This window comes from Rana temporaria, chromosome 4 (genome assembly GCF_905171775.1).
Source record: "Rana temporaria chromosome 4, aRanTem1.1, whole genome shotgun sequence".
Taxonomy (NCBI): Eukaryota; Metazoa; Chordata; class Amphibia; order Anura; family Ranidae; genus Rana; species Rana temporaria.
The window spans coordinates 13,187,493-13,197,595 of NC_053492.1; the positions used below are offsets into that span (position 1 = coordinate 13,187,493).

General features: G+C 49.8%; 1 protein-coding gene across 1 annotated transcript; it reads left to right on the forward strand.

Moving 5' to 3' along the window:
- Window positions 1-966: 966 nt before the first annotated feature.
- Window positions 967-4,206, forward strand: LOC120935920 (E3 ubiquitin-protein ligase TRIM41-like). The gene is made up of 2 exons (XM_040347950.1): window positions 967-2,943; window positions 3,809-4,206. Exon 1 carries the CDS (start codon window positions 1,244-1,246, stop codon window positions 2,810-2,812), a length of 1,569 nt encoding a protein of 522 aa, XP_040203884.1. The 5' UTR covers window positions 967-1,243; the 3' UTR covers window positions 2,813-2,943; window positions 3,809-4,206.
- The last annotated feature ends 5,897 nt before the right edge of the window (window positions 4,207-10,103 follow it).

Genomic DNA, 10,103 nt, shown 5'->3' on the forward strand with positions numbered 1-10,103 from the left:
ATCATGTGACACTGTACCCAAATAAAATTGACTTGCTTTTTTCCCCACAAAAAGAGCTTTATTTTGGTGATATTTGATCACCTCTGTGGGGGTTTTTTGCACTATAAACAACAGAGCGACAATTAAAAAAAAAAAATATTTTTTACTTTTTGCTATAATATCCAAAAAATGTATAAAAAAAAAACAACAAATTTCTTCATCAGTTTAGGCCAGAGGTGCAGGGGGAGTCTTGCCCCCCCCCCCCCCACAGCGACAGAACGGCAGGGCCCCGCCGCAAGTACGACTGCAGCGACCCTGAAAGCTCTGCCACTGCCAGCACCCCTTAGATCTGGCCATGATGACAAAGAGGAGAAGGAAGAAAGACACAGTGGGGGTTATTTAGTAAAGGCAAATCCACTTTGCACTACAAGTGCAAAGTGCACTTAAAATTGCACTGAAAGTGTGCTTGGAAGTGCAGTCGCTGTAGATCCGAGGGGGACATCCTAGGAAAATAAATAACAGCTTCCCCTCATTTCTGATCTACCCCTCAGATTTACAGCGACTGAACTTCCAAGTGCACTTTCACTGCAATTTCATGTGCACTTTGCACTTGTAGTTTGCACTTAAAGTGCAAAGTGGATTTGCCTTTCGTAAATAACCCCCATCGTGTTACAAAATATTTATTAATTTAAAAACAAATCAGCAACACAGAGATACACAAACAAATAAACTGTTTTCTAACTGTTTTGTCTAACAATGCAATCCAAAGCAAATATCATGCCGCTTGCTTGTAGATCTCTTCATCTGCAGAGGGAACAAAAGAGAGACCAGCATTATCACGGAAACAATGCTGAAGACCTCACCCACCAGGAAGGGGTTAATCCTCCTGAACACAAACACAATACAGTACTGCGTATAGGAATATTCATTGCTGAACATGTCATAGGCACCGGCGCCACCTACTGGCAGGAGGGAGAACTGACAGCCGGGATTCACTTCCGGGTCACTGAATAGAGCTTGACTACAAATTTGCATTGACTGACTACAGCCAATCAGGCGACATCTGACGAGACAACCCTTTCTATGATAGGGCGGTTACATTTGTTTTTTTGGGGGGAGATTGCTGGCTTTTCTCACTCCTGTTTCAGCCGTGTTGCTCTCCTTTTTGCAAGCACTGAGCACATTCCCAGCCTCCCTCCCCCGATGCAGGAAATTGCCTGAGAAAAGGGAACTTTGATATTCATTGCTCTGTTTGCTGTCAGCGATGGCGTCCTCAGACCTGAGAGAGGAGCTGGATTGTTCCATCTGCCTGAACATGTATACGGATCCCGTCATGTTGAAATGCGGACACAACTTCTGCCAGGACTGCATTGACCGCGTGTTTAATTCCCAAGAGGGGTCCGGAGATTATTTCTGCCCTCAGTGCCGGAAAGAGTTCCAGGAGAGACCTTCACCGCACAGAAATATCACTCTGCGGAACATCACAGAGCGTTTCCTGTCTTCTCCACCACCAGATCCAGAGAAGTCCGGGATCTTCTGCACTTACTGTATTCACTCCTCTGTACCCGCTGTGAAGTCCTGTCTACTTTGTGAGGCTTCTCTATGTGATGACCATCTGAGAGTCCACAGCAAGTCACCAGAACACGTCATATGTGTCCCCACCAGCACCCCGGAGAACAGGAAGTGCCCCGTCCATAAGAAGATCCTGGAGTTATACTGCACCGAGGACTCTACTTGTATTTGTATCTCCTGCAGTTTAACTGGAGAACATCGAGGACACCAGGTGGAGACCCTACAAGAGGCCTCTATAAAGAAGAAGAAGAAACTGATCAATAATCTTCAGAAACTGATTACTAAGAGAGGGAAGAAAGAAGACAGAGTCCGGAGGCTCCAGAAATATCTGGGAAAAGTACAAGGAAAAGTGAATGGAGAAACAGAGAGAGTCACTGGCCTGTTCAGAGAGCTCAGGAAACGTCTGGAAGACCTGGAGGAGAAAGTCCTGAGTGAGATCTCCAGGCAGGCAGAGCGGATCGTACCCCCAATCAATGATCTGATTCAGCAGTTGGAATTAAAGATGGAGGATCTGTCCCGGAAAATACGTCACTTTGAGGAGCTGTGCGCCATGATGGATCCATTGACCGTCCTTCAGGAACCAGACTCAGGTGACTTGGGTGATACCGAGGATGGAGATGACGAGGACAAAGAGAAACATCACAAACTCTGCCGTGAGGGAGGGGCTCTGGATGGGATCTCGCATGTACTCCACTCTGGTTTCCCGGATGTAATAAGTGGCGTAATTGAGGGGATCTTTATACCGAAAGCTGTAAACATGTTATTGGATAAGGACACGGCTCATAATTTTGTATTTATCTCCGATGATAAGAAGTCCGCATCCAAGTCGACAAAAAATCAGAATCGGCCAGATACACAGGAGAGATTTGTGGATTTTTATCAAGTTTTAGGCAACCAGAGCTTCTCCTCGGGGAGACATTATTGGGAGGTGGATGTCCGTCATTGCAATAACTGGATCATCGGGATGTGTTATGGCTGTATCTACAGGGACAAGAATGACTCCATTATTGGAAGGAATGACGTGTCCTGGGGTTTGGACAGGAAGGGTGAAAAGTATATAGCATCGCATGACGATAATGGGACCGAAATTTCTGTTGATGTTCCAGTGAAAAGAGTCCAGGTATACCTGGATTATGAGGCCGGGCAGATCTCCTTCTATATGTGTGACCCCCTCTGCCACCTCCACACCTTCACCACCACCTTCACCGAGCCCCTCTATGCTGTGTTGGGTGTTTGCACTTCACGTATAACATTGGTTTGAAGGAAGATGTGATAAATGCTTAGACACTGAATGGGAGAATATTGCAAAATGTTGTCCCAGATCCCAGTGATTGGCTGTAACCATCATCCTATACCCTGGGGCCACCAACCCATATAGCTCTGCCCAATGACGTAATGCTTAGCAGCAGGGTTGTCCCAATACCGATACCAGTATCGGTATCGGAACCGATACCGAGTATTTGCGGGAGTACTCGTACTCCCGCAAATAGCCCAGATACTAAAATAGAATACTTGTTCCCCCCCCGCCGCCAATGCCGCCGCCGCAAAGCCGTCGCCGCAAAGCCGCCGCTAATCAGCGTGCGGGGAACAGCTTTCGTTTGAATAGCTGTATCCCCGCCGCGTATAGACAGTCCCCCTTTGCGCGTGATTGGACGGATGATCTGTCCAATCCCGCGCAAGGGGGAGTGTCTATACGCGGCGGGGATACAGCTATTCAAACGAAAGCTGTTCCCCGCACGCTGATTAACGGCGGCATCAAGGTATGGGGGACACGGCTGGAATGTGGGGGACACGGCTGGAATGTGGAGGGCATGGCTGGAATGTGGGGGACATGGCTGGAATGTGGGGGACACGGCTGGAATGTGGGGGGCATGGCTGCATTATGTGGGGGACATGGCTGGAATGTGGGGGACATGGCTGGAATGTGGGGGACATGGCTGCATTATGTGGGGGACATGGCTGCATTATGTGGGGGACATGGCTGCATTATGTGGGGGACATGGCTGCATTATGTGGCGGACATGGCTGCAATATGTGGGGGACATGGCTGCAATATGTGGGGGACATGGCTGCATTATGTGGGGGACATGGCTGCATTATGTGGGGGACATGACTGCATATGTGGGGGGGCATGGCTGCATTTGGGGACACATTTTAAAAAAGTATCGGTATTCGGTATCGGCGAGTACATAAAAAAAAGTATCGGTACTTGTACTCAGTCCTAAAAAAGTGGTATCGGGACAACCCTACTTGGCAGTTTGCACTTTTGCTCCCATCAAACCCATAAGTATAGTAATCCAATTTTGTGTGGATCCTGCTTGGCTAAATCCCTCTCTGGTAGTTTTCTCATTGACCCCCCAGCACTGAGTTCCCAGCTCCGCCCACCCCCTGCAGATATAAGAAGGAAGATCCATTGTCTTTTAATTTATATTAAGGAGTTTACAACAGGAGGAGTGAGACTGTCACCATTTGCTGTAAATGTATCACTAGTATAAAGTGTTTCTGTTATGCATTTTTATCATAAAGAGTTTTCTCCTCTAATGTTTTACTATTACAATGTATCAATACTTAAATCTATCAGTAATACAGTGGAACCTTGGATTTCGAACATAATCCGTTCCAGGAGTATGCTCGTAATCCAAAGCACTCGCATTTCAAAGCGAGTTTCCCCATAGAAGTCAATGGAAAATAATTTGTTCCGCATCGACTTCAATGGCATGCAATACCTCATGTGGCCAGAGTTAGGTGGGAAGGGGGGGTGCCAGAGAGCCTCGGAAAGGCCCGGGACAGCTAGGCTGAACTCGGAACGGCTCGGGAACTGAGTTTTTCTGAAATTTTCCAATTGGCTCTGGCACCCCCCCCCACCTCAGGCCAAACGCTGTCCTGCACACCGCTGTGGCTTGAAGCCCGCACGTTTTGCGAAATAACACTCGCAAACCGAGTCAGGATTTTTAAGAATACAGCGCTCGCATGGCGAAACGCTCATTAACCGTGTTACTCACAATCCAAGGTTTCACTGTATAATGTATCACGTTTCTATGGCTTTGGTCACACTGTAGTGAGTGGGTCGCAGGGCCGGCCTTTGGGGTGTGCGAGCTGTGCGGCCGCACAGGGCGCCATGTGCAACAGGGGGGCCATGCAGCCATCACAGCTCGCAGAATGTGAGTCGCAGTCAGCAGGGCCACACTGGCCTACCGGGATATCGGGAGATTTCCCGGTAGGCTCTCTGTCCTGCGACCAGTTTCAGCTGCAGTGCTCCCTGTCCCCTCTATCCTGCTCCTGTGTATCATCACGGAGCTGGTTGCCTGGGTCTGTGTTCGGCGGTGACGCTGTAACACGGTCCCACCCCCCTAGATCGGCTCGTGTGATAGGCTGAACACTGATTGTATCTACTATCACATGAGACCCAGGCAGGCCAGCCAGCTCAGTGATGATACACAGGAGATCATGCCCGCCGTACAGTCCATCCTATGTGCCTAAATAGGAGGATCGGATTCGGCAGGGGGTTGCATACAGAAATTAGCTTTCTATATTCCTCCATACAGCCGCTGAATGCTTGCAGGAGGGAGAGGAGAAGAATCAAGCATTCCGCGGCTATATGGAGGAATATAGAAAGCTAATTTCCTCTATATGCACCCACCTGCTTCTCCTCCTCCTATCAGTTCTCCTTGAAGCTACCCCCCACCAGTGTTCTCCCCCACCACACTCTCCAGGCCCCCCCCCACAGTTCTCTCCACCCCTGTTCTTTCTGCCCCCCCTGCTCTCCCCATCCTTCAGCCACCATCCCAGTGCTCCCCCCAGTGCTCTCCACCCCTGTTCTCCCCCCACCCAAGTGCTCTCCATCCCCCCCAGTGCTCTCCACCCCTGTCCCCCCCCAGTGCTCTCCACCCCTGTCCCCCCCCAGTGCTCTCCACCCCTGCCCCCCCCCCCAAGTGCTCTCCACCCCTGCCCCCACCCAAGTGCTCTCCACCCCTGCCCCCCCCCCAGTTCTTCCCACCCCTGTGATCTCTTTGTGTATGTTTAGGTGACCAGGGGGGAAGATGGGGGGGGGGGGGCGCCACAGGATTAGCTCGCACAGGGCGCCTGAACACCTAAGGCCGGCCCTGAGTGGGTGCAGGAATAGCGGCGGTTCCTGCACCTGCAGCCAAAACTTTGTCGAGACGCACAGTAGAGCTGCACGATTAATCGTGGAGAGAATCGCGATCTCGATTCTCCCTGTCCGCGATCTCCCCGTGGGATGACAGGCGATTCTTGTGTGTCACCGCCGGTTCCACGTAACCAGCGTGGAATGCAAATGGCGGATAAAGGAACTGACGTCAGCAATCGGAACTGACGTCAGTTATCAGATGCAGCGTGATGCCTGGGCGTGGGCGGTACCACCACGCTTCTCGGCCGGCGGGAAAATGTTACGAAACGGCGGAGGAGGAGCGGGGCACCGCACATTACATGCACCTTCCCGGGACTCTAGAGACACCACCCTCACCAGACCGGCCAGTCCGTCCATCAATAGTGAGGGCAGAGGAGCTGGAGGGGGCACAGAGGAAGGAACGGGAGAGAAGGAGCCGGCTACAGCTCTGTCTTCATTATGAGGTGTATCGCCTATCCCTCCAATGCCAAACAGCCCACCGACATGACCAGGAGGCAGCAGAAGGTAACCAGCCCGTGTGTGTGTGCAGCAGGTTTCATCCGCCACTACAGTCTCCAAAACAGTGAGTTTAGTGAGTTTCCTTGCGTTAAGCAGTGTATTGTATACAATGGGCCATATTCTTAAACAAGTTACGTAGGCGTATCAGCAGATACGCCTACGTAAGTCCGTTTCCTATGTTTAAGTGTATTCTCAAACTGAGATACACTTAAAGGAGTTCTCTGACCTAAAACTTTTAACCCCCGCTGTGCCCGGGCTGTAAAACTATACAAAATAAACTTTCACTTACCTGCCTACGATCCCCCGTTGTTCCGATATCGCCGTCCCGTTCTCCGGTCCCGGTCTCTTCCGCTTCCTGCGTGTCGGTGACTCATAGTGCGCTCAGCCTATCAGCGGCCGCAGCAATGTCCAGTCGCGGCCGCTGATAGGCTGAGCACACTATGAGTCACCGACACGCAGGAAGCGGAAGAGACCGGGACCGGAGAACGGGACGGCGATATCGGAACAACGGGGGATCGTAGGCAGGTAAGTGAAAGTTTATTTTGTATAGTTTTACAGCCCGGGCACAGCGGGGGTTAAAAGTTTTAGGTCAGAGAACTCCTTTAAACATGCCTAAGATATGACCGCTTGCGCCGTTGTATCTTAGGCTGCAATATTTACGCTGACCGCTAGGTGGCGGTCAGCGTAGAATATGCAAATCACTAGTCACGCCGATTCTCTAACGTACGCTTGCCCGCCGTAGTGTTTTAACGTTGTTTCCGTAAGCGATACGCGGCGTAAAGATAAAGATGCCCCCTAGGTGGCGTACTCAATGTTAAGTATGGCCGTCGATCCCGCGTCGAAATTTCAAAATTTAACGTTGTTTGCGTAAGTCGTCCGTGAATGGCGCTGGACGCCATTTACGTTACAGTCAAAACAAATGACGTCCGTGAGACGTCATTTAACGCAATGCACGTCGGGTAATTTACCCGACGAAGCATGCGCATTACGATCGGCGCGGGAGCGCGCCTAATTTAAATGATCCACGCCCCCTGCCAGAATCATTTGAATTAGGATGGCTTACGCGGGTGGACTTTACGCGACTCTGCCGCAAGTTTACAGGTAAGTGGTTTGGGAATCAGGCACTTGCCACTTAAACTTGCGGCGGAGTAACGTAAAGTACATACGTTCCGCCGCCTTAGATGTATAAGAATATGGCCCAATGTACATAATATATCATCAGTGACCACAGTGAGAGTCAACTACCCCAGCCAGGCCCAGACCTTGCAGTTATTCTATTAAAAATGGGCATGTGAGCCTGTGAGCCGAGGAGTGGACTTAAAATACCGGCAACCACTGTCCCTTATTATGAATATTACCACAGTCTGCTACCCAGAGTCTGGGGTAGCTGACTGTGGTAATATTGATAATATGGGTAGCTGACTCAGACTGTGGTAATAATAAATATTCATAATAAGGGACAGTGGTTGCCGGTAATTTAAGTCCACTCCTCGGCTCACAGGCTCACATGCCCCCCTTTCATAGCCTGTCTGACTGTCAGGCTATAAAAGGGGGGCACGTGAGGAGTGGACTTAAAATACCAGCAACCACTGTCAGTGTCCCCCTTATAATATATTATGAATATTACCACACAGTCTGAGTCAGCTACCCATATTATCAATATTACCACAGTCAGCTACCCCCGACCTTGCAGATGACACTGCAGTCAGGCTATTAAAGGGGGGCATGTGATGTGAGGAGTGTGGACTTAAAATACCGGCAACCACTGTCCCTTATAATATAATGAATATTACCACAGTCAAAAAAAAATAAAAAAATTGAGAATCGTGAGAGAATCGTGATCTTTATTTTAAGCAAAAGAATCGCGATTCTCATTTTTCCCAGAATCGTGCAGCTCTAACGCACAGGGATGCCAATCATTCTTAATGGCACCCCCATGCATCTAAACCCGCAATGCATTTGCTAATAATCACAATCAATAACCTTACCAAGGTCAGCCCTCCACCCTATATAACCCCTTCCATAGGGGTCGGTTTATTCAGGACTATCTTTCTCTATAATTAAGATAAAAAATATATATATTTTAGGACAAACAAGGCTTTTTTTTTTGGTGATATTGTTCTGCAAAAATGATTTTATGTTTTAATGCAATCCATAGACTAAAAAGTAACAAAACTGAAAAAAATATAAAAAAAAGGAACACGCTGTTTTTCTATTTTGATTAGTTTAGTTTAAAAAAAATATATTGGTATTGTACATAAAAAGATGTACATTTTATTCTATCTTTTTTTTTTTTTAAGTTCCTACCTGAACAATGATAATAAACAATGTTACTTTGTATCTCTCCGTCTCCCGTCTGATCAATGTTTATAAACAATGTTACTTTGTACAGTGGCGGAACTATAGGGGTCGCTGCAATTGCACTTGCGACTGGGCCCTGCCGTTCTACCTCTGTGGGGCGGGGAGGGGGGCGAGACCCGGCACCTCCCCCAGCACCTCTGGCTAGCCATTTAGAATACAGAGGGGGGAGGTGGGAGGCGGCAATCGGCAGCTCTATGGTGCCTGTGTGTGAGGGAATCTCCCTGGGACTTGTAGTTCTCTCTTCCCGAGTGTCAGTGTATACAGTGGAGAGGGGAGGGGCCTCTGACCCGGGCAGGCATCAGTTTCTCTTTCAGTGAGTTGCTCTGCTTGTACACTGTTGCTGATACATGCCAGGTCAGAGGCCCCTACCCTCTCCACTGTATACACTCGGGAGAAGAACTACAAGCTCCAGGGAGATCCCCCTGCCTGTGGACACCATAGAGCTGTCGATCGCCACCTCCCACCTCTACCAGCCAGGTACACAGGGAACCTCTGGAAGGGGGGGGGGAGTCAGCTGTCTGGGCACCCTGATGTAAGGGGAGGCTCCCTGGGGACCCTGATGTAAGGGGGGGGGCTCTCTGGGGACACTAATGTAAGAGGGTGGGCTCTCTGGGGACACTAGTGTAGGGGGAGGCTCTCTGGGGACCCTGATGTAAGGAAGGGGCTCTCTGCGAACCCTGATGTAAGGGGGGCTCTCTGGGGACCCTGGTGTAAGGAGGGGGCTCTTTCGGGACCTTGATGTAAGGGGGGCTTTCTTGGGACCCAGATGTAATGAGGGGAGCTCTGGGGACACTGATGTAAGAGGGGGGCTCTCTGGGGACACTAATGTAAGGGGGGCTCTCTGGGGGCTCTGATGTAAGGAGGAGCTCTCTGGGGACCCCCCGATGTAAGGGGGGCACTCTGGGGACCCTGATGTAAGTGGGAGCTCTCTGGGAATCCTGATGCAGGGGGAAGCTCTCTGGGGACCCTGATGTAGGTGGAGACTCTCTGGGGACCCTGATGTAAGAGGGGCTCTCTGGGGACACTAATGTAAGGGGGCTCTGGGGACCCTGATGTAAGTAGAGAGGCTCTCTGGGGACCCTGATGTAAGTAGGGAGGCTCTCTGGGGACCCTGATGTAAGGAGGGGCTCTCTGGGGAGCCTGATGTAAGGGGGGCTTTCTGGGGACCCTGATGTAAGGAGGGGCTCTCTGGGGACCCTGATTTAATGGGGGGGGCTCTGGGGACCCTAATATAAGTAGGAAGGCTCTCTGGGGACCCTGATGTAAGGGGGGCTCTCAGGATCCTGATGTAAGGGTGGGCTCTCTGGGGATACTGTAACAAGTGAAATATTTGCGCTGTAAAGTGTTATACAAATTAATGTGTGTGTGCATATATAACCACATACATATATAAGTACAAAAGTGGGTGGAGAAAATCCAAAGGGGTGACACTAATATACCAGTGAACAATTATGTTGAATGGTCCTTAATCAAGGACACAGTGCTAAAAAGGTCCAGGTACAACACAATCCGGCCGTGTAAAAAGGCAGTTCATCAATGCTTGATC

Excerpts from the sequence above, each read along its gene's own strand:
- LOC120935920 (XM_040347950.1), top strand. The coding sequence starts at position 1,244 with ATGGCGTCCTCAGACCTGAGAGAGGAGCTGGATTGTTCCATCTGCCTG.